This window comes from Misgurnus anguillicaudatus, chromosome 16 (assembly GCF_027580225.2).
Source record: "Misgurnus anguillicaudatus chromosome 16, ASM2758022v2, whole genome shotgun sequence".
Taxonomy (NCBI): Eukaryota; Metazoa; Chordata; class Actinopteri; order Cypriniformes; family Cobitidae; genus Misgurnus; species Misgurnus anguillicaudatus.
The window spans coordinates 17,783,902-17,809,567 of NC_073352.2; the positions used below are offsets into that span (position 1 = coordinate 17,783,902).

The 25,666-nt window shown below is 39.4% G+C and overlaps 1 protein-coding gene across 2 annotated transcripts in view; it reads right to left on the reverse strand.

The window, feature by feature from the left end:
• Positions 1-25,666, reverse strand: part of fgf13a (fibroblast growth factor 13a) — a 141,618-nt gene that overhangs the window by 58,649 nt on the left and 57,303 nt on the right. The window contains exon 3 of one of the 2 annotated variants that reach the window (XM_055177681.2): positions 7,941-8,108. The exons of the other annotated variant lie outside the window; for it this stretch is intronic. Coding sequence (XP_055033656.1) covers positions 7,941-8,108 — 168 coding nt within the window. The remainder of the gene's footprint in view (positions 1-7,940; positions 8,109-25,666) is intronic. 2 annotated transcript variants of the gene reach the window in all.

The window sequence follows — 25,666 nt, forward strand, 5'->3', positions numbered from 1 at the left end:
AACGTGTGAAACAGGTTGATGAACGATGTAAAGAGGTGAGATTGTGTGGGGAGATGACTCATAACTACCCGTCTAAACAGGCAGCTGGAATACACTTGTGTGGGCGAGAGGAAAAGACTGAGCGTGTGTGGGGAGTCAGGCAAACTGGGATCCTGGTGCTGAGGCAGATCTTTCCTGCATTTTTCTTCCCATTCACACATTTGCTGTTCTTTAACAAATACTCACACAGCATTTTTTATCGCAGTGCATCAGAGCCTCACCTGAGGCATACTGGACCGAAAGCATCATCATGTTAGAATTTCCAAATGTACAAAACAAACAAGGGAGTCTATTCAAGGACAAAGGTTATAGGAGTCTAAAGATAGTTTTCTAGTGAGAGTTTAGTTCTTGAGGGCTAAATGCAGTGTGTGTGTGTGATGATGCATATCTGTGATTGTGGGTCAATGACTTGACATGCATATTTGGGGGTATTATGTTTTATAAAAATAACTTAATAAATGTATAAAAAATACTTTATTCTATTAAACCTATTTAGTTTAAATTTTCAGTATTTTGAATAATAAATACTAACTTTTGTTTCTTGTAAAGTTACGAGCCAATGTCCATACAAATTATCAGTTTAAAGGCAAAAAATGATGTTTAAATTATTAAAATAGGCCTTATTTTATATCCGAAACCTTTCTTATAAACAAATTTCACAAATATCAGTAGCTGTTGGGATAACTGGACAAAACTTCTGTCCAACAATTTGGATGTTCTCAAATGTCAAGGTAGCACAAACTCTTTTATTAATGGTGACATAGAATGATTGAACGGAGTATTTATCCTTGTTCTGTGATGTGACATGTAGACAAAAATTTTTTGTTTGGGTCTGTAATGCCTTAGAAGCTTCCTAAAAACCTCTCTCAGATAGCTCTATTAGGGTGGGAGATTTTAAACAAGTGGTTTTGCACCTATTTGGCTCCCCCTACTGGCTTAACTTGCAATCTCATTACTAATTGGCTGACTTTGCTGCCACTCAAAAAATGTAGCCAATTATCTTAAAGTGGAGGGGCAGTTAGATGCCTGTGATGTCATAAGCATCAGTTTTTCAGATTGGGCTGTTTTCTGGCTGACATTTCTAAAAGAGGAGTTTCTATGAGACTGAGATGTTTAGCATAATTAGCACTTTTTGTATGTTTGTGAATGTGGGTAGACTACCATTATTCAACAAAGACATGGTAAAAATGGTTTTTCATTCTCTGTCCCCTTTAAGCGGTTAACATGTATAAACAGTAAACATGATTTAGATCATCCACTGAACCACGGGTGGTCTTTATGGCCGAATTAAAAGTTGGTAGATTTCTCTTAAATATTGAAAAAATAGCCATTTTAATGTAATGGATAGGCTGGTACACTTTCTGGTGGTACAATGAATGTAAAACTAGAAAAAGATGCTATTTTATCAAACACATTGTATTTAAAAAGTATATTTATGAATTTGATATCACAAGCAAGTTTCCAAGCAGAAATCTGTTAAAGGTCCTTACTGATGCCATTTTTTAAACCCTAGTTAGTGTACTAACAAACAAAACTTTTTAAACGCATTGTTCCTGAATCCTGATTTTAAAAAATACAGTATGCATTAAATATATATTTTTTAAATATTTAAAAAATACGTTTTTAGAAGCATGTTTTGTCATTGACCCTCATACATCAAGTATTTTTGTAAGGTTCTTGTAACTCAACTCATGCTTTACTTATGTGTTAACTAATAATTTGATTTAGAAGTCTGTGATATCATCACACTACTGTAACACTGTACAGTGATACAGTACAAACTGTGTGTGTGCGCAGTATCCTGTCACAATGTGATTTGTAAACACTGTCAAAGTGCTGACTGCACATCCCTGTCTAGCTGTTTACACTTCAGATAACGTACAGTACACACATCTATGGAGTCATCCTCTGTCACTGAATACAGATTAGAAATCTGTAACTGTTGTTTAACTAAAAGGTTTTAATAAAGATCTGGTATGGAATCTTACTGAATTTGACTAAAACTAAGCCAGGTAAGATTTGTACACTGTGAGTTTCATGATGGCATCTTAACAGAGGCCATAAGAGGTCTAAGATGTTCAGAGGAGAAGAAAAAAAAGAGTTGCACCTGTTCTGTTTGTAAAAGCCACTTTAAATAAATCCATGAGAAATGGTGGCCTAATGGTTCAGGAATGTGTGCTGTGTCTTAGGACTAAAACAGGTTCTGAGATAACAATCTTGTTTATTACAGTGCACTATTAAGCAAGGTAATTTGGCTCCGAAGAGACTGTCTCTCCAATGACTTTACTCTGAGTTATTTTAGATGAAAAGCCAAATGGGAAGTTACTCTGATCAGTGTCTGTATTTTCAGGGGTGAGGTCAACTAAAGGATAATTACCTTGTCTGTTAGAAAAAAGGTTGGAGGTTTAGTCCCAGAAGGAACCAAGTCAACACTATTATGTTGCTTCAGTGGGACTTTCAGTCTTTATGTGTACTTACTTAAAGGAATAGTTCACCCAAATATAAAAAATTCTCTCATAATTGTGTAAACATTTTTAAATTCTGGTGCATTTCTGAATATCTCACGTAGGTAGTGCTGAGCTTGGTTATGTGCCATTCTGATGTGATATTCCCATAACCGAATCCCCCAATGACTCTCACCAATAAGCATAACCATGACTTATTCATGCCTTTTCTATTCACACAACTACGTGCATAAAATAGTTGAGCCTGATCCTAAAAACTCAGAAAGAAAACCAATGCAAAAAGAGTCCAGTTTGTATGTGTGGTTAGTGATGACAGTGTTGAGTTGTGTGGTTTGAGAGAGGCAGGTGAAATGAGAAGTAGGGGTCAGCTGTAATGTAATTTCAGAGCTCATCACTCTTACTAATGCTGTTTACACAGGTGGGAGAGTGAGTGAAGGTGCCAAGTACTTTATTGTGAAATACTGTAAACAAGCGAGCCATCATTTTAAATTCTACTACGCAGAGTTACACTATAGACGTTGCCCTGATGTTTACCATTTATAACTGCATTATGTTAAAGTGTTTGATGTAAACCTGCTTAAAATGCACTTGACTGTATGACTGGATAATGGTGAGGTATGCTTGTATATAGTAGAGAGAAATAGGAAAATGACAACAAGAACAAGTAGCAAATTTCCTGGTAAGCATATTATGCTTTTCATTCATAAAATACCACTTTTTAACTGTAACATAATCTAGATTGTTGATAACATAAGGGCTTTATATTGGCTTTCAGTAAAAAATAACTATATAGTGAGTTTCACTCAACAAATTGCTTAGCCCTGTTGAGAAAGAGGATATTTCATCACTTGAAAAAGTAAAAAAAAAGTCCTCCTTGAAATTCTGGCCTATAAAGAGCTTTGAACACTTGTGCTATTTAGGATAAATACAGAAAGTCCAACTTTTTCTCAATTATTGATTAAATATGAAAAAGAAACAGGCCGCTTTGGCACATTCACTCTGAGAATGAGAAAGACAGAGTTAAAACAAAATAGAAAGAGCAGACACAGGTTGAGACAGAGAACAGACAGAGTGGGGGATGAATTTGGATATATCAAGAAAGACTCAAAAGGTAAAGAATGTTAAGAGCATGCAGTCTGACAGTAAGGAAAAGAGGTTGTGAGTGTTGGGGTGTAAGACAGACAGAGAGAGAGAGAGAGAGAGAGAGCAGTGTTAATCCGAATTCTGTGTGTGTTTCCCAATTCTGCTTTGGAATTTTTTTTTTTTAGGAATAAACATCAAAATTCCATCTCGTATATACACACTGTTACGGTGCATTTACACAGGGCGTAAGCATTAATGCTTTCCATTCACTTTTAATGGGTGACGTCATGCGTTGCCGAACTGAATTGTTGATCCATCGGCGCCGCGTCAGTGCCGTTTTTCGCAGCAGAAGTTGAACATTTCTCAACTTTTCAAGCGGCAACGCGTGCGTCAGCCAATCAGATTACCTTATGCAAATAACCTAGGCAGAGCCAGCCAATTACGTTTATGGAACACTGGAGCGTATTTTGCGGCCACTGTGATTGGCTGTTGGCCACGCTTCAGACAAGCCTTCCGTTAAGCGTTAACGCTTACACCCCTTGTGAATGTACCGTTAGACTTTTTATTGTATTTTCATGGTTACTTACTGGCAGCACTATTGCCAGTATAAACTACTGTAACGGTACATTCACAAGGGGCATAACGGTCCATTCACACGAGGTGTAAGTGTTAACGCTTCCCATTCACTTTTAATGGGTGACATCATGCGCTGCCAAACTGAATTGTTGATCCGTCGGCGCCGCGTCAGTGCCATTGCTCGCGGCAGAAGTTGATCATTTCTCAACTTTTCAAGCGGCAACTCGTGCGCCAGCCAATCAGATCGCCTTATCCAAATAACCTAGGCAGAGCCAGCCAATTACGTTTCTGGAAGATCGGACCGTGTGTTGCGGCCACTGTGATTGGCTGTTGGCCATGCTTCAGACAAGCCTTCCGTCAAGCGTTAACAATTACACCCCGTGTGAATGTACCGTAAGCGTTAGCGCTTGACGGAAGGCGTGTCTGAAGCGATGCCAACAGCCAATCACGGTGGCTGCAATTTGGTTGCAACGCACTGTAATTTGCTGGCTCTGCACTAGGTTATTTGCATAAGGTGATTTGATTGGCTGACACACGTGTTGGCGCTTGAAAAGTTGAGAACTTCTGCCACAATTCAGTTCGGCAAAGCAACGGCAGTGACGCGACGCTGACGGATACACAATTCAGTTCGGCAAAGGATGATGTCAGAAGCGTTAATGCGTATGCCCCTTGTGAATGTACTGTTTATACAGTTTTTCCATAAACAAAAAAAATCATCTTACCTTAATTGACTGCAACAGTTTACAAGTAGTCCAAGACCGCGGACATGGCAACCATGCTGCAGTGACCTATTTTAACCCTAAAGCTGGGGACAAACCTAAGGACTTGCTAAAATATTCCAAGACTGGACACAACTAGGATGTTTCTTGTAAAAAAAAAGACAGAGCACTACTAGAAAAGACCAAAATACATTCAGAATCTGTGTGAAAATCCTTACATTTGACCCCAGCTTAAGTCATACTAGTTTGGAACAACATGAGGGTGATAACATGAGTTTCTGTAGCTCACTTGGTGAAACACTGCATTAGCAATGCAAAGGTCATGAGTTCGATTTCCAGGGAACACATGTGTAGGTTGAATGCACTGTAAGTTTCTTTGGGAAAAGGCACAAAATGTAAACAAAATATTACATTTTTAGGTGAACTATTCCTTTAACCTTGATTAAATCCTTTTATAAGAAACCTATGATTTCCAAATTCAGTCACGTCCACGCAGAGCTTCAGTCAGAGTGAATAATAGATCTGTGGTTTTTCAGTTTCTCCTTTATCAGCCTTTTCCTCCTCCTATATTCACACTCCTGTACTGTTGTTTGCCGCATGATCCAGACAAAAGAAATTTACTGCACAAACACTTAAAAAATCAAACATGTAGAGCTTCCCTGGACCTCAGAGACACAGTACAACTCTATAACACCCTGAAATGAGCTTGTAATGACCATGAAAATAAACCATTACTGAATAATTGATGTTTGTCAGCGACGATGGCATTGTAACTATGACAACTAAATTATCCATCAATCTAGAGCTGCATTCCAGTGATGCATGAACAATCCATGTGTCATCTAACAGAGTGACTGATGAACACTCCTGAGTGTTTAACTTTATTTAGATATGAGTTGACTTCTGATGGCTTACCCAATGATCTGACAGTCTGCGGCGACAAACACTTTTAAAGTCACACTTATTCTAACCACCCTAAAGAGCACTAAAAAACCCAACATAAAGACAATACAGCATTGCGCAGGACTCCATAAAGGCGCCCCGTGTGCAGACATCAGCAAAACCCATGCATCTATAAGAGGCAGAAATATCGGGGAAAGAGACAAGAGCCTTTATTGCCCTGTAAAAGAGGCCTGGTGTGTGTTTCTGGAGGTAGGAAATAGATGTACAGTATGAAATGTGTGTAAGGTGAGGGAGGGATAAAAGGGGAGCAGCTTATGGGAATGGTGTGGAGTAGAGGTCTTCACGGGTCCACTTAGATCCGAAAACCCGAGGTCCGACCCGAGACCCGATCGGGTTCGGGTCTAAAAGTTACACATGTGCCTCGGACACGGGTCGGGTACAATAATAGCAGCATCGGGTCTTGGGTAATTTAAAAATGAATGTGTTTTTTCTGAACGGACCCGAGAAGACCCGAACTCTCTCGCCTGTGTGCGTCAATGTCCTTTTCAAACCTATCATCTGTTTGCCAAGAGCGCTTGCGACATTGTGTGGTTGTCGGAAGGTTCATTTTCGTTGAGACAAACATGTCAGTCAATTATAAATGTACATTTTAGCGGTTACGTTGGTGTCGTCGTCAGATAACAAAGTAAAACGAATGGAGCAGCTAGCCAAATTGGTTGCAAGGCCACCGGAGTTTCTTTCTGGCTGACTGCTGCGCGTGGGTCTGCAGAATGCACACACGTCAGTGCCGTTTACATTCGCTTCCAGTCGGGTTAAAAAAAAATTTCACTCTTTTGGGTCGGACTCGGGTCTAATTTTCTCGGGTTTGTCTCGGGTCGGGTCTTTCTTTAAAAAAAATGTATTTATGCACGTCGGGTTCGGGTATGAAGTGATTCGGGTCATTTCGGGTCGGGTACATTTCTTTGGACCCGAGAAGACCTCTAGTGTGGAGTCTGGAACACTGAAAAAAATTATTCATTGAATTTAATCCATTTGTTTAAGGTAAGTGGTTGCAATCAATTTATTTAAGCTACATTTAAACAAAAAAGATTAGTAAAGTAAAATAAAATATAAAACTTTTGTTTAAATGTAGCTTAAATAAATTGATTGCAACCACTTACATTAAAAAAATTGATTAAATTCAATGAATCATTTTTTTCAGTGAACTACATACAGGAAGTGGGGCATGTAGTAAGATGGAAAAGTAAGATGGAAAAGTTATTGGTAATAAAAGGGTGGGCAAAGTGATCTTAAATCTTAAATGTTGGTAAAAGCAGCTTTATCATAGCAGCATGCAGAAAGAGAGCTTAGCACGTGCCAGGTCAAGATATTTGGGGATAATAATGACTTTCTAATAGATTTTACATTGTTTTATATTGAAAACATTGATATGGCATCCATCCATACACTGGTAAAATAAATGTGAAAATAAATGGTCTCAAGCTGTCACTGGGGCAGTACCCTTTTAAAAAGTTCCTAAAATATACTTTTAGGTACAGATGAGTATACATTTGGTACCAAATTGGTACCATTTTACTTTGAGCTATTAAAATGTACCTTTGAGGTACTAATATGCACTTTCTGGTACCAATATTTACTTCTGGGGTACTCAAAATTACCTATTTAGGTGTTAAGTTGAACTTTTTGAAAGGGTACCGCTCAAGTGACAGCTAGGGACCATTTTTTACTTTTTTTCTGACTGTGTACTAAAACATACCGGTACTTATTTATTTGGGAAGGATATTAACCTTTTGTGTATGTGTGTGTATCACTATAAAGTCAGCTAAAATCTTTGGTTAGTCTCAGTACTCTGTGATTTTGAGATAATAATTGGTCAATACAGCTCAAAAAACCATGCATTCAATACATAAAAAAAATATTTCAGAGAGACACCACACTTCAATACATAACAGAAGGATAGCCTGTCCTTAGGGTATTCATCATTACAGGCAATTTATGCAGTTTATACCCACACAAACACACAGGCTCACAAACAAAAATGCACAAGTCAGATGCTTTAAAGAAAAGGCAAAAACAAAAGTTGAAATGAAACTTAAAAATAAGAAAGAGACAGCATCAGCAAAGAAAGGAAAACACGGATGTGTTGCACACAAACCTTCGGACTCTGAGCTCTCTTTGAGGACGACTTGCTTCAGTGGACAGCAGAAGATTTCGTGACACTTAGCACGAAACGGGGAGCCTTTCCCCCTTATATCCGCAGAATGGATGGAATCCTGCCGCAACATAATGTACTCCTGGGTACCTGGGGCAGCGTCATCCTGGACTGCGGTCAGGCCATAACAAAACGAACGAAGGATTAGAAAGGGAGAGAGAGCGCTCAAAGCAACAGAAATATTTCAACACAATGAGAGAAATATGCAAAGTAAAGAAACATCAGCATAAATGACAACGACAAGGTCATAATAAGCAAGCAACAACAGTAATAAGATTAGCAGAACACATATAATAGCTCATAGATGAATAAGCTGAATAAGAAAGAGAAGGAGAGACCAAGACTGGGGCTGGGTGATATATACATGTGTTAAATTTACAATGACTTTGCTGGCAATATAAAATGTTAAAATATTGTGATTTTATTGGGACTTTTAACTGTCCATTCATTTTTTTTAAGTGATTGGCATTGGCCTTACTACAACTTCTTATCTCAACTTTGGGGTAAGACAGAGATGTCTGTCCCCTATAAAACAATTCAAATTTGCCAAAATAAATCCATTTCAATTTTATGTCTGTTTAAAAAGCATTTTAGAGCGAACACATAGATATGTGTCAAATTAATACGTTAAAAATGTACAATATATTATTTGTTTTGTAAACTATATCACCCATCCCTAATACACGTCGCATCAAAAATGTTTGAAAACTATACAACAGCAAAAAACTGGGCTGTAGGGTAGTAAACTCAGTAAACAACGGTAATCCAGTATTTCGAAAGGATGACCAGTGTGTGTAAAGACAAAATCCCCATGCAAACATACTTTTTTGGATTAAGGCATATCAGCGAACATTCCTAAAATGTTTTCATTTTTTGTAAAGTCATGCATCATTTCCAGCACAGGCATCTTTGCATCTCAACATGCATAGAGGAAGCAGATCAAATTGTATTTTAACAGTACAGTATATTTGCATACAACATGCACATAGTGTATGAACAGCTGTCATTGTTCCGATAATAAGCCAATCGTTTATACACCTTTCTGAAGGTACTGACATTAACCACGGGTAAAAGCAATGACTATTTGACCACTGAAACTCTTAAATCTAAAGTGTAGACTGATGCTCATTGTATTTACTGTACTATAAAGCTTACACTGTGTACTTTTCTCTGAGATATAACATATTATAGCTCCAAACTTCTGTTTTAAAGTCTCTTTATGCCTGAATTGTGATTTGAGGCAAAACTGGTATTGCAACCCATTCTCACTCCCCAAGGCGTCAAAATCTGAAGCATGTTTAAACGCCTTCAGTGTCATTATGAAGACGCGAAGGGTGCCCCTATGCGTCACTATATCGACGAAATGGGAACTCCGTTGCTTTCATGCTAATCCCTCAGCGTTGGATATAGATGAAAGGGAATCCCGGAAGGTGATGCCGTCACGTTATGCGACGATCGGCAGGATCATGCCGCTTCTGGACTGCAAATTTTTTACCATTGTCGCTTGAGGTTGGGGTTAAAACGACTTTCTGTTACATAAAATTACATCCAAACCCAACTCTAACCCTAACCCCAAGCGACAATGGTTTAAAAATCAGAAGACAAAAAGTATAAACCAATACAGACATCATAACCCAAACCGGAACTCTAACCCTAACCCAAGCAACAATGGCTTAAAAATCAGAAGACAAAAAGTATAAACAAACTGACATCCAAACCCCAAGTCTAACCCCAACCCCAAGCGACAAGGGTTTAAAAATTGGAAAAAAATTGAGTAGTTACTGTCCAGAAGCGGCATGATCCTGCCGATCGTCGCATAACATGACGGCATCACCTTCCGGGATTCCCTTTCGTCTATATCCACGCTGAGGGATTAGCATGAAAGCAACGGAGTTCCCGTTTCGTCGATGTGGTGACGCATGGGGGCACCCTTCGCGTCTTCATGCTGACGCTGGGGGCGTTTGAGCATGCTTCAGGTTTTGGCGCCTTGGGAAGTGAGAATGTGTTGCGTATGGTAACTCTTACAGTATCCTGCCATTATCATTCTCTTTCTCACACGTTATTAAAGACGAAAACCTAATAAAAAGGAACACAATGTAATTTGACCTTACTTTTGACTTCCCTTGCTCTCACAGACACACTCCGAGAGATCAATTTGACTGCCACTGTCTATTTTAAGCCATGACATGTTTTATATTGGAGTCTGGAGTCGGTTTTGAAGGTCTTGGTCCAACTACGTTTATTAATGGTCATGTTAACTGCAGCCTCATAAACTTAAATTAAAACGGGCAGCATATTTAGTGCTAGAAGAGTTTTTTACGATGTGGTGCAACACAATGTGACAAAGCGTGATGGAGAGTGCATGGCCAGGTCACTAGAAGCCTGATAGATGTGCTGAAGCTCCATCTTTTCCATCAGCCGTGGCTTCAAAATGAGCTGTCAGTCCTGTGGCCTGATGTGAGATGATCTATAGCTCATGGTTCTGCCACCATATCAGCTGTGAGTGATCTATGTCCCTGTCCATGGTGCTGAAAGCCAATCCCTGACACTCCAGAGAGGAGATGGATGAGTGGAAGGGTTTAATGATGCAAAGGTATACAACCTTCCCATGTATCACCTCACCACCTCTGTCCCTGGGGTGAAGGTGCTGAGCGCCACAAGTCAGATGCAAATGCACCCTTAATCAAGAAAAGCAATAAAAATCAACAACTGAATGATTTGTGATCACGTGGTCCATAATTACCCAAAACTGTATATGGGTTACAGATACGCTGGATGTCAAAGTTCAGAACGGTTCATTAGCAATGGCCTCAATCTACAAAGATTTCAAGGACAGTAGTGACGCGATCACCAGCAAAGATGTCAGACCTAAATTATTATCCTGCTGCAGTTCACCTGTTCAGGTATCAAAGTTCAAAGAGTGATTTAGAGGTGGACTGTCTCAAATAAAAGAAAGTCAGAACCAGTTTTGATCACCCATTTTGGATGAAACGTCAATGTGATAAAACGAACAGAAGAACGTTGCCATTTTAAGCACAGCCCTGCGGGAGCATGTGCTTAAAATATCAGCACTTGAAATATCACGTGTATCTGAGTCAAGACTACTTTTTGGATGAGAAAATGGATGACACATTTTTATTGCTGTGTCACTGTGAAACTTCAGGAGTGAAGGTGAAATTGAGCTTTTCTTAACACTAAATGTAACTGAAAGAAAATGTATTTTATTATCTTCTTAGAAACAGACTCATGCTGGTAAACTTTATGAAAGGGAAAACTAAGTGTGAGTATAACTATCTAATTAATTTTAAAACTAAATTTAAACACCCAAATGAAAATTCTGTCATTATTTACTTATGTATTTACTCAGTTACTATTACTTTTATATTGAATAAAACCTGAGGCATAGTTTTTAAATTAACTTATAATATAACCAGCTTCTGTATTTTTCCTGCTAAATGCTAAATTATGCAAAAACGAGCCTATTGTTTAGCCTATAAGTTTCTGCTTTAATAATATGATGCACAGTGGTGGCTCATGACTGCTCATCCGAGGGGCGCAAATTCAAAATAAGTGTTCGGAGTGTCATGTGTGTTTTCAAAATATGTATTTGTTGTGTCATGTGAACCATGTGCATCATGTGTCTTGTCAATATAAGTTCCATTTATGATAAAAGAAACGCTCACATTCACAAAATAAACGCAAGACACTCACTTAACAGTAAACTTTGATTACGCATGAGATTATGCAAGTATCTGGCAAACGCGAGCATCTCTTTTATCCTAAACCTTTTAGACGCATCTGCAGCAGGCACCTATTTTGACAAGACACGTGATGCACATAAGATCACTCGACGAGCAGAACACACACATGATCGGCTACATACATGTTGTGACGAACTTCGCATCGAGCGCCCCCACGAAAAAAAGTCACCGGCCGCTACTGATAATGCATATACTCTTTAACCATAACAACTCAGTATCATCCAAGCAACACCCAACTCCCTCTAAACACAAGAACACAAGAGCATGTAACAGTGTCATCTCACACCCCTCTTTATCACTCCCACCTCCATCTCGCATCAGTCCATTTAACTACACAGTCCACCTGATGCCTCTCTCCCACATCAGGAAAACACAGATGACGCACAGGCCGGGCCTGAATCTCCCCGTGCCTCACACAGCTTTTCTCATCCCCATTTAACCAGTGACTCATGGCTACTGAATAGAGGCTTTTATGACCCCCACCATCTTCTATGGCAAATGGGTGGAAAAGTGAGCTAACATCACTTGCCTGTATGTCGAAGACACTGTGCCGTGCATATAAAGTAAAGGATGCTGTCAAATATCAGTGACAGAAGACAAATCCCTGTTAAGTGCTGCATTATTAGCTGATATGTAAATGTAATACAAATATTGTCAAGTACAAATGTTGAAGATGTTAGAGAAGTGTAAAGTAATTCTGTCACACCTTCATGACTCACGTTACACCTCCAGAAGGGCCTTGTTTGTGGGGGGATAGGGGGGAGGTAACCCCCAATGTTCAAATCTGTCAGTTACCACCCCCCCCCCACACCCAAATTTCAACATGAAAATCACATAGATCTAATGAAAGATAAATAGAATTTGTTTGTTTAGTAACAATAATTTTGTTCCTAATCAAACAAGAGTTTGTCATAATAAATCAGACAAAAAATGCCCCCCTCCATTGAACCGATTGGTGACGCCTAGTGATCGACCGATATATCGGCCGGCCGATACATCGGGCCGATTTTAGCAGGTTTTATGTGTATCGGCATTGGCCGATTCGCGGCTTGCGTTCGCCCATAGCTTTTCCCCGGCATTAATTACAGACAGGCGCCCACAGGCAGCTCTGTGTTCTTTGAGGCTGCCTGCAGCCCGTGCATTGCCCCTCCCCCCACTAGCAGAGTGGAGCGCTCCAAGCCTGCTCTGGTAAGTTTTAAACTTCAAAGCATCTTTTAACTGTTTGACTGAAATATTGCCATATACTTTGAAAGTGTAAGCACGTTGCTCTATATGTGCGTGCAATCATAGCTAAGAAAGTTTGGTGGTCATAATGGAAAACGCGAATGCCTATAAAACTGCTTGCCATTGTATTTAGGGAGCTTCAAATAGCCTTTAGGCTAACCGTATGCATACGGCAGCTGTTACGAACATCATAGGATTAAATAATGCTGACGTTGTTCCGTGATTTCGTGGTATTTATAGGAGTTTTATTCAGCGACCACCAGTCTGACGTTTGGACACGACGCGTGCTCATAATGCCGCAAGCGAACGCAGGTCATCAGCCGAACAGCTGATCATAGCTGGACATGCTGGGTTTTTAATTTTCATCCCCATAAATATATGTAGTAGTAAAAGGCTAAAAATTAATATCCATTGCTGATAGTTTCTCGTCATTGTGGAGAGCGCAGTTCATGGTTGCATACGTTTATGGTTGTTAACACGGAGTTTCGCGGAATTTTCGTCAGCGAAAAAAAAACAAGAAATATGACCCAAAGCACTTAGTTCCAAACAGTTCCCACATTACTTTTATGTGATCGGAGAAGTGTTATTTTGTAAGTTTTGTCAACATTTCTGTTCAATGGGAGCGCAAAGATACATGCACTCTCTCATCCATGTCTCACTGCACCTCTCCCACGTGCACGCGCTCTGCTATCTGACCGAAGTCCGTACACAAATCCTCATGTATTTGTTCCGTTTTATGCGTTTTAAGCGAGCTGAGGCAAACTAACTATCCCTCGCATTTATTATAGGGCAAGAGGGTGTGTGAGGTACAGAAGTGGGGCAATTGGCATGTTATTCAGAATTCTTTTTAAGTTGTTTTTTGATCAGTATTGCTGTTTACATTTTCCTTGTCTTCTTATTAAAGACATTTGCTCTACAAGAGATTAAGTTAAGTGCACTAAAACTTAGACCTAAGCATTAAATAGGTTGTAAATAGTTGGTTACTTTCATGGATAAAGTAAAGTGTTCCCCTTGTTATGCTGCTTGGTTGTTGCTACTGTGTGCAATGGTGTAATTATTATTTTATTTATGTATTTTAAGCAGCACTGAATTTTCTTACTTGTTCTACCTCACCTGTTTTTACTATTTGTTAAATGTAGTTCAATAAATGTTCCTTTTTTAAATTAAGAGCTGTAACATTTGGTTTTATCATTGTGTCATTTTTATGATATAAACTGAATGAGAAAAAGCAGTATCGGCTCCAAATATCGGCTAAAGAAAATCGGCAGCCTGTATCGGTCATCGGCTAAAGCTGATGGAAAAAAATCGGTATCGGCATCGGCACAAAAAAATCCATATCGGTCGATCCCTAGTGACGCCAAACAAATGCGTCACACAAGTTGGACGTCTGCCCAATATTGGGTCTTTATTTCAGATCAACATTGGACCTTGACGTCGGATCAACCATAGACTGTAAAAAAGATGGACAATGCCCGTTCGCTCTATTCCATTGGTGAAAAGTAAAGCCGCCAGTGTCCCAATATGAGTTTGTGCAGTAGCGATTTCAGGACCAGTCCTGTGCAGTAGTGAGCAGGAAGTAAAGCCGCAAAAGCAAGGCCCTGCCCTCGCTCTCGAAGAATGTGCATATCACGGCTGTCAATCATGACGTCACACCACCATTTAATAGCATTAAATAACTAACTAAAAACAAACTTATTTTGAAAACAAACACTTGAATTTACATCAGCGTGATAAAAACTACAGTAAATGACAAAAACCAGCTTCGGAAAAATATATTTGAAGTGTAAATTAATTGATTAGTTGGTCTCAAGTCCCATTGAATAACATGGGGAGGCGGGGCTTATGACCTATACTAGGACCAGTCACTAGGGGGGTCGAGACGTTTTGGCTTCACTTTTCAGGGCTTTTGCGGCTCGCTTGGAATCAACGTTAGACCTTGACGTCAGATCAACGGAATTTAACGTTGTATCAACGTTGGATTTTGATGTTGGATCAACGTTGGATTTTGACATCGGATCAACGTTGGACCTTGACATCGGATCAACTTTGGACCTTGACGTGGGATCAACATTGGACCTTGATGTGGGATTAACGTTGGACCTTGACGTGGGATTAACGTTGGACCTTGACATGGGATTAACGTTGGACCTTGACGTGGGATTAACGTTGGACCTTGACGTCAGATCAACGTTGGACCTTGACGTCAGATCAACGTTGGACCTTGACGTCAGATCAACGTTGGACCTTGACAATGGATCAACGTCGTTGGACCTTGACAAAGGATCAATGTCGTTTGGCCTTGACAAAGGATCAACGTTGACCTTGATGTCGGATCAACGTCGTTGGATCTTGATGTCGGATCAACGTCGTTGGACCTTGACGTCCGGACCTTGACGTCGGATCAACGTCATTGGACCTTGACGTCGGATCAACGTCGTTGGACCTTGACGTCCGGACCTTGACGTCGGATCAACGTCATTGGACCTTGACGTCGGATCAACGTCGGATCAACATCGTTGGACCTTGATGTCATATCAACGTTGGACCTTGACGTCGGATCAATGTTTGACCTTGACATCGATCAATGTTGGATATTGACGTCAGATCAATGTTGGATTGCTGTCGGACTGCAGATTAAATTAGCCTATGGATAACTCTGGTACAATGCATCAAACGGTAACATTTATATTGGAAATTGTACATTGTCGGATCAACGTCGTTGGATCTTGATGTCGGATCAACGTCGTTGGACCTTGACGTCCGGACCTTGATGTCGGATCAACGTCGTTGGATCTTGATGTCGGATCAACGTCGTTGGACCTTGACGTCCGGACCTTGACGTCGGATCAACGTCATTGGACCTTGACGTCGGATCAACGTCGGATCAACATCGTTGGACCTTGATGTCATATCAACGTTGGACCTTGACGTCGGATCAATGTTTGACCTTGACATCGATCAATGTTGGATATTGACGTCAGATCAATGTTGGATTGCTGTCGGACTGCAGATTAAATTAGCCTATGGATAACTCTGGTACAATGCATCAAACGGTAACATTTATATTGGAAATTGTACATTGTCCTTAATAAAACAAAAAGATTTTGACGTTGGATCAACGTTGGATTTTGACGTCAGATCAACGTTGGATTTTGACGTCAGATCAGGCTTCAATTAAAAATGGAAACAAGCATGAAGATGCAACAGTGATCGTGTAACAAGAACACCAGTAGTCAGGTAGAGAACAACACCATCAAGTTTTTGCTATACCACAACCCGAGAGAGATTCAACTGTGTAACAAGTTCGAAAGATACTAATAAAAGGACAGTTAATCATGTCAGTTCTCTACCAGCAAGCCATGCAGTTAACTCACTGTAATAGATACAGCTCTGTATACGCAATGAGCAAAACATGAAAACGGGTTTCCAATTTGTGACTTAACAAGGTTGGGTGTTTCGATCAGCCCTTTTTCCTTCTAGGCTTAAAAATTAATTTAGATTTAGAGATAGTCCTAATTTAAATGCAAGCATAAAAATGCATATGCCTTTACAGTATGACCTTACGTCTGCCCACATTAATTTATCATCATGAGTCACCTTGGCTTACCGCTTTTATATAAACACCCACCCTCAGGCTTTAATAAATAAAATGGGGTGGCAGGTTTGCTTACGTGTGTATTTAGGGAGTTTAAACATAAAATGCTGTTTAATAAAATTGATGTTGTATATATGCTAACAGGTCACAAAAGCGCTTTTAAATTAATTATAACAATTTAATTAGTCTAGTTATACACTAAAATACAGTTAAATTATTCTTTAGGATATTTTCTACCTCAAAACCATAAATAATGTCTGGATTAAGTCAAATTAAATATTTTAAGTAATTATTTGAACGGCACCATTCCAAAAAAAATTTCTGGGTTGAAGTGGGAAATATCCTAAATCCTAATTGTCTGGAATGCAGCATTAGTCACAACTCAAGCTTTAAAGGTTGACAGGATCAAACGCTGAGGTAGACAAAATCTTTCTATTGCCCAGAGACTGTATGACATGACGTCTGACCATAAATCACTCTACTGACACTATCACACGTCTTTAAAAATCAGACAAAGACCAGCTTAGACCAACATGAATAGTGTTGTTTCGGATACGTCACTGGTTATTATTAGCATACAGCCATTGTCTAAAAAGGCCATTAAAAGCATCTAATGTCCTCACAAATCATGTACTGCAGGACAATCTCCAGCAGAGTAACAAATTATTACCATCTTTCATTCATGCATTGTGGAGCTTGTACACAAACACACAGAGACACTGGGTGCTGCAGAGGTGGCTGCTATACCCCCTGTGATGGGGTGCATTTACAGCTGGCATAGCCTGAAGAAACCACACTGACTGACTGCTCTCTACCTCAACATCACATTCAGCAAGACTCCTCTTCATAGGAGAGTCTGATAGAGTACAGTCTACTGCTCTCGCCGTCTGTTCAACTGTGTGTTTGTGTGTGCACGTGTGTGTAGGTAGAGCAGAGAACATATTCCCCTCTGGCTGAAAACCTGCCGACCTGCTCTCAGATTTAAGGTAACAACATAAACACGGGGCTTTTTGTGCATGGCTGAACACATTTAATGGAACAGCCTGACACAGCTGTGCTTCCGTCAACCTAACACACATCAGTAAGAAAGCAACAGCCCACTAAAAACATGGGCAAACATTAACGTTATGTAGAAGTGTAGATAAATTCCTCGTACACACTGCAAACTTTTGGGAGTGACAACCGCATGTAAATGCGGGAGTGAATCCCCTAAATGTTCGTTTCATGTCTGTACGGAACAAGACTCACTCCCAAAAATATGATGATTGACAAAGAGATAACCATAGCAACGTTCTGCCGTCTCGGGTAATTTAACAGCATTATGTTTTGCAATAAACTACGTATTGGCGTTGTGTATTGTACGCATCTGTAAGGCTGCTCCACAGCGCGCTGTCTTGCAGTGTTGCCAGGTCCTCTTCTTTTTTGTACTCCCATACCGTTTTGGTGCTTAACTGCTTAGGTTTTTGGTGTTATTAAAGTGTGAAGGTGCCAGTTCCAATATTTTGATCTTTGAGGTAAAGCATTTTTATTTGGATTTATTATTGGATTTTTCTTGTTTGCGTTTTTTTTAGTGCAAGATCTGGCAACACTAGTCAACGCTCGTGCCTCTTTCATTTTCTGCACCGCACAGAAAATGTCAACGCCGGGCCTTGACGTCGGATCAACGTCAGACCTTGACGTTGGATCAACGTCGGAATTTGACGTTGGATCAACGTTGAATTTTGACATCGGATTAACATTGGGTCTTGACGTCGGATCAGGCTTCAATTAAAAATGGAAACAAGCATGAAGATGCAACAGTGACCGTGTAACAAGAACACCAGTAGTAATGTAGAGAGCAACACCGTCAAGTTTTTACTATACCCCAACCCGAGAGAGATTCAACTGTGTAACTAAAAATCTACTAATACTAATAAAAGGAAAGTGAATCATGTCAAAATCTGGCAATTCCGCTGTCATTTTCAGCACCGCACATACAGAAGACTTTTTCACCTTCTAGGCATTTATTTTTTCCCAAGAAAGACCATGATGCACGTTTTAATACTTTATTACTAGTTTTTCAGTATAATTAGCTTAAAGTATTAGTACTGTATCAGTATTTAACTAAAAGTCCCTTACGTCTTTGAGTGAAAGTAAAACAAGTGTCCAAATTACAATCTCTGAAAAAATGTTACAAAAGCTGTCATTGTGGCAGTACCCTTTCAAAAAGTACAGGTTTGTTCCTAAAGAGTGCATATTAGTACCTCAAAAGTACACATTGGTTCCAAATGTGTGTGTTTCTCATGATGCACAAACTTTGTAAGCAACCTCATAACCTGATTTATTTCATGTGGTAAAGATAATATAACCTCCAAGGTTAATGCAAAACCATATTAACGGCATGATAAGATAAAAGCCAACTAGAGCTGCACACAAAAAACAACAACAGCAGATGGATGGCTTCTCGTATGCTGAACAGCAGATAAATTTAGATATTTCACACAAAACAAAAACATTTCACAAACAATTGTCCCAAAATAACTATTGCCTTTATTTGAATAAATATGCATTTTATTTATTTATTTATTTGTTTATTTATTTACTAATGCCATTCCAGCATCTACGACTATATTCATGGAAAGAAGTGGCTAATCTAAACAAGTCAATCCACAAGATGATCTATACTCACGTTCTGGGAAAGGACAATTTGGCATCTTCAATTCACATACCTGCATGTTTTTGGGCTGTGGGGGAAACTGGAGTATGAAACTGGAGTATCCAAAATGAACCCACGCTGACACAGACAGAACATGTAAACTTCACAAGACCTCCCGTCCCGACCCAGCAGAGGGTCAAACCGAGGACCTTCTTGCTGTGGGGCAACAGTGCTAAACATGCATTATTAGAAATTCAAGATCTCTGTGAGTGAAGCCAATGCATACTTCCAACCTCATCTCTATTTTTACCTGCATTAAACCGCAGGAAGTCTTTAATCAGAGACTTCCCAGTGTTGTTCTCAGCAGAACGCTGGAATAATTAAACATTAAACTGTATTTGATATTCTTGTGTCTGAGATTCAGAGCAGGTGAACGAAACACTGTGATCATACGCAACAGCCTAGCATTTCACAAGTAATCTGCCTTCAGATTGTATGTTAAAAATTTCTTGATGTTGCATTAGTTGCACTGTATTATTTGCACCCTGTAACCATACTGTATTTTCATCATGACGCACTAGATAAAAACAACTTTACTAATTATTGAGACAGCATATTTATCAAATTAAAATCTGAAAAATGGACTATTGCTGAAGATAACGCTAATGCATTTAAAGTTTACTAGTTAATGACGCACTTAAATTTTTGTAACATCAAACATTACACTGCAAGTAAACACAGCTTGCAATTGTAATGAGTTTCCATAAAGACTCTGTATGTGTGCACTCTAGCATGTGCAGAGCTGATGAGATCCTCTGTGTGTTTCTCCCAGTCTGAGCTGAGTCATACGCATTAATGAAACTTCAGCGTGTCCTCCTTTCACAAGCCGAGAGGGAAGACTCAAAAGATCAGGTGTAAATCACAAGGGTCCTTCAGACGGTTCTGACACAGCACTCTGACAGGTCCTTACAGTGGTGCCATTGACTGAACGCCTCTGGATATTTTGAGTCTTTCCTCTCAGGTGAATGAGAGACTCTGTTTTCTCCCTCTCTCTCTCACACACCGCCCTTGGCACTAAAGCTGAGAGCAAACAGATGCAAGAATTAAGTAGGATTAATGTTTTGCATTATATTTACTGCAGCCAACAGCTGACAGAAGCTAATGAAATTCGGCACAATACTGGGTCAGTCGGAGTCTGATTAATATTTTCATTATGCCAATTTAAGAGATCAAAACATGACATCATGCAAAATACAGTATGGATGAATTTGTTGTTTATAAATCTGGAGAAGATTTTAGGGATGCATTTATCTACTTTGTCAGGTAACCTAAAATGGTGCATCATTTCATTACATTTATGCATTTGGCAGATGCGTTTATACGAAGCAACAAGTGCATTCAGGGTATACGTTTCATTGGTATGTGTGCTCCCAATTTGTGCTAACAAGGCATCGATCTACAGTACCAACGAGCTAGGGGAACATCTACAATAATCTACATTTGAAACTAGAAATCTTTTTAAGATCAATCTGAACAATTTGTTCTCATTTTTATATTTCATAAAACATTTTATGAGGTACATTTTAGAGACAGTTAAGACTTTAATGAAACATAAATGAGCCCTCCATTAATTTTCCTGAGCCAGGCTGTAAAGAGATCTTATTCCTCAGAGCCTTGTTCAGCATAGTCTGATTGTTTTTTCCTAAAGACTCTTTTTATTCCCATCCCAACACATACAGAAAAATCTAACTAAAAGTCCAAATGACAAATAAATGTGGTTGTTATTTGTTCCCATAATGCACTACCTTTGTCTCCTCTTCTATCCATCTACTCACGGTTTCCTCATTTAAGAGGCTTTCCTCAAAATCGTATGCGTCTTTGTGCTGAAAATGTGGGATTTATCACAGCCTCCACTCCACACACAGTCAGTCACCATCTACCCACACAACCATGTGGAGGAAACCTCCATTCATATTATGAGGCAAATTTGAAAAGCAGACAGTATGGACCATCAGTAAGAAGTTTGTGTTTGAGTTTGTTTGTCAAATTGATACAGTATTTTTAAAATGTAATAAGTATTATAGCAAAATTTCAACTCGGACAAACCAGTATGGCTAATAATGTAACAGCACTGTAAATAAAAAAGCGTTTTTTGCAGTCATTTCCGCAACATCCAATGTCAGGCCTCTAGAGTCTGTGAGAACAGTTAAACAGACTTCATGTATAAAGAAGAAAAGACTCACAGGCTGCATCCGAAACCGCCTACTTCCATACTACAGTATATAGTAGGCGAAAAGCAGTAGGCAAGGCGAGTAGTATGTCCGAATTTATAGTATTCCAAAAACAGTGGGTGAAAAGTACCCGGATTAACTACTTTTTCTGGGAGGATCTGGAAGTGTTTATTCGTTGGACCCTTTACTGTCCCGTGAGCCCCCGGGAAAGGAAGATATCCAATGAAGAAAAAGAAGGAGATATGTTTTTTATTCAAAAATTTCCAAAAGCGGTAACACAACTCCACTTAAATGCAAATGCACTGTTTTAATGGTTATTGCGAAGGTACTTCTAATTCAGTACCTACTGTCACAGTATGCAATTTCAGACACAGCCTCAGTCTGACAGGCAGATGAAATGTCCCTAAACTGTCATTATTTGGCCCTGATTTCACAGATACTGTAAGATTTGAATCACTTTTTACAAAGTAGATAAAATGCTTTTAAATGACATACATTTTCGTCATACAGCATATAACGGGCGAGTAAATGAAACTTAAAAAATTACTTCATCATAAAATTCTTCCTTACATTTGAAAAATATTTCAAATGTGTTGGCATATGACGTTATAAAAACACCAACCAGTTACTTAAAGATGAAATTTGTATTATCTGCGCCGCTAGATGGCGCCAGATCAAATCAATAACAACGGTGTTGTTTAATAACGCTCTGAAGCAGCGTGGAATTATGGGATTTGTAGTCTTTAACTCAACCGCTGATGGCCATCAATCAGACGCGAACGAGAAATCACGTTGACGGATAAGGTAATCAAGTCTTATAAATGTTGCGTTTGATGACATCGTTTTTTCATTATGTAAGTTTATAAGTGATGTTCAAAACGAAATTGTTAGTCAAGATGTTACAGTATTAGTCCAAATTCGATGGTTAACACAGCACAGAATTAAGTTTTCAACTTACAATCTACAATGATTTTTCACATAATGTATCGACAGTACAAATCTTATTTTGAAGTGTCTTAAAATTACCATTTATATTGCTGTACAATACCTTTTGTGTGCATATCGTCCGCGGGAAGACGCGCTGATTACAGTCTACACACTAATGTTGTGATCAATATAATAGCATACGTTTTTTGAAGGGTTGCGAATCAAAACAACTCACCCATCGCGTAAAACACAAGCAGGATCAGAATCTCTGTCTAGTTAAATGTTGTCGCGAAGCTCTCTTCATCCAGATAACGCAACTCCAAATCCTCATTCTTTCTCTCGTTTTGTTCCAAACTCTTCTTGGGTCGTTTGGTTGGCCCGTACGCTTACGGAAGCTGTCTTTGCTGACACAACCAGCGGCAGACGGTAAAGAGTAACTTAATTCATAAGTCCATAAGCAAGCGCGTAGCCTGACAGGCGCTAACGCATAGTTCCGCATTTGTCCACGACACTTGCTGCATCCGAATACTCAAGGCATTGACTTGTTGCCTCGCTGCCTCATGAGGCAATGACTTAGGAGGCATGAAGGCAGCTCAGAGAAAGGCTTTCGGACGCACTTCAAAGGCAGCGTGTTTGAAATATAAACAGAGAGCGCCTTTGTGATAACTAATCACATATTTGAAAACTACAATACTAATTACTTGCTAGAAATGCAATTAAAATGTGTAAAAAGTGAAAATATACGTTTATTTACACTAAATTTGTGCTCCAGTCGCTTCCTTGGCCGCCATTTTATTTTTTCGAACTCGACCACTGTTGTCATGTGGTTTTTACGTCAGTAAAGGCGGTGACAAAAAGTCACATGGATATTAACGTCATTGACAGGAGACTGCACTGCCCCGTGTCAATGTTTTGAATGGAAATTTTCTCACGATTTACAAGTAGTTGAAAACATTACAGATATTGATAGTTATCAGCTGGACAAAATATATAACACTGGCCTAGTGGTTTTTGGACATTTTACTGCAAATATCTTACAAATTGCACCTTTAAAGGTATAGCGGAAGATTTTCCTGAACTTTTAAAAGAACCACCCCTCCCCTTTTTTTGAAAAATGCAAATGCGCATCACTCTACCTGCTCCTGAGAGGGAACGCCTATTAAACGTGTGCACGAGAGAGAGAGAGCATGCACAAGCCTCTTCTCTTTGCTCTGTTTACAAGTTGCTGTAGGCATGGCTCATACACTGAGATGTTTACCGTGTCTGCGCGGTTCGTGACTTTTGCCATGGCTAGCATCACTAATGATAGCTTACATCAACTTTTACTAGCAGTGATTTTAAATGGATTTCTCCAAATATTATAACAAACTTTACCTGTCAAGTAGAAACTTCGCGACTGAGGCATCAGTGGGAAGCCCAACCTGTGCTTTAGCTCACGCCAGCGTGTGAAATATTCTCCCAAAAACACTCTGGTTTTGTTTCTTTCTTCAGAAGCCTTTCTCTTCTTGTCATACAATTTGTAGACACTTTTTCTCTTGCGAATCTCAGACATTTTGAAAAAACATGGTGAGAGCGCGAGCTTCAATGAATAGCTGAAACCGTAGCCCACCACACATATACACATATTACTAGACCTTAGTGCAGCCTTTGACACAATAGATCACACAATCTTACTCAAAGAACAGAAAACTATGTTGGCATCAGTGGTCAGGCGTTAGCCTGGTTTAGATCGTATCTAACCAATCGATATCACTTTGTTTATGTAAATGAGGAAGAGTCATATCACTCCCCCGTTAAATACGGCGTACCTCAGGGATCAGTTCTAGGCCCCATCCTATTCTCGTTATATATGTTACCTCTAGGAGACATTATCAGGAAACATAACATAAGTTTTCACTGCTATGCGGATGATACCCAGCTTTACATCTCGTCGCATCCTAGCGAAACCCACCAGTTTTCTAAGCTAACAGACTGCATTAGTGATATTAGGGACTGGATGGCACATAACTTTCTTATGCTAAACTCCAATAAGACGGAGATACTTATTATTGAACCGAATCGCTACAAACATAATATGTCAGATTACAAGTTGCCCATAGATGGCTGCACGGTGGTGCCATCTTCCACGGTTAAGAATTTAGGCGTAATGTTCGACAGCAATCTATCTTTCGATAGTCATATCGCCAACGTCTGCCGCACAGCATTCTTCCATCTTAGAAATATCTCAAAAATACGCCATATGCTGTCTGCATCAGATGCAGAAAAGCTTATCCATGCTTTTATGACCTCTAGAATAGACTATTGTAACTCGTTACTCGGGGGATGCCATGCAAATCAGGTAAACAAGCTACAGCTAGTTCAAAACGCAGCCGCAAGAGTGCTTACTCGATCTAAAAAGTATGACCACATCAGTCCAATTCTGGCATCTTTACATTGGCTACCAGTTAAATATCGCATACAATTTAAAATATTACTAATCACCTACAAAGCCTTAAATGGCCTAGCGCCCTCGTATATTAAAGAACTACTATCAGAATACAATCCATCACAAATTCTGGTCACTTAATTATCCCTAGAATATCAAAAGTGTCTAAATGTGGTAGATCCTTTTCCTACTTAGCCCCTAAGCTCTGGAATGATTTACCAAATAATGTTCGAGTATCAGACACAGTCGATCAATTTAAATCTAAACTTAAGACATTCTTCTTTAACAAAGCATTCACATAAAATGTCCAGTAAATGTACTTTTCCCGCAGTAGATAGTTTGTCTAGAACAAAGCACTCACATACCTCATATGGGTAATATACTATTGCCGCAATAGTTAGCCTGTCTGGAACCGAGCTGACTTGAACCACTATAATGTTTGACACTTGCATTACATGCGAACGGCCCCTACGCTAATAGAAATTCTGTTTTTCTCTCCCTGTCTCGTCCTCCACCACGAGGACAATGAGACAAACAGACCCAGTTCCTGTTGCTGTGAAGATCATCGCATCACTGATCCACTGGCTGTCCTTCAACGTGATGACCAGCCGATGCCCGACCAACGACCACCGGCTAAACCAGTTTAATTCGCTTACCCGCCTCCTATCCCTACCGTATCTATATATATATATATATATATATATATATATATATATATATATATATATATATATATATATATATATATATATATATATATATATATATATATTAATTCCTCCCAAGGGTTTTTGTCCTTCTAGGAGTTTTTCCCATTGGGTTTTTTTTCCTAGGGGGTTTTTTCGTCCCAGGGAGAGTCAGCCAACTTTGG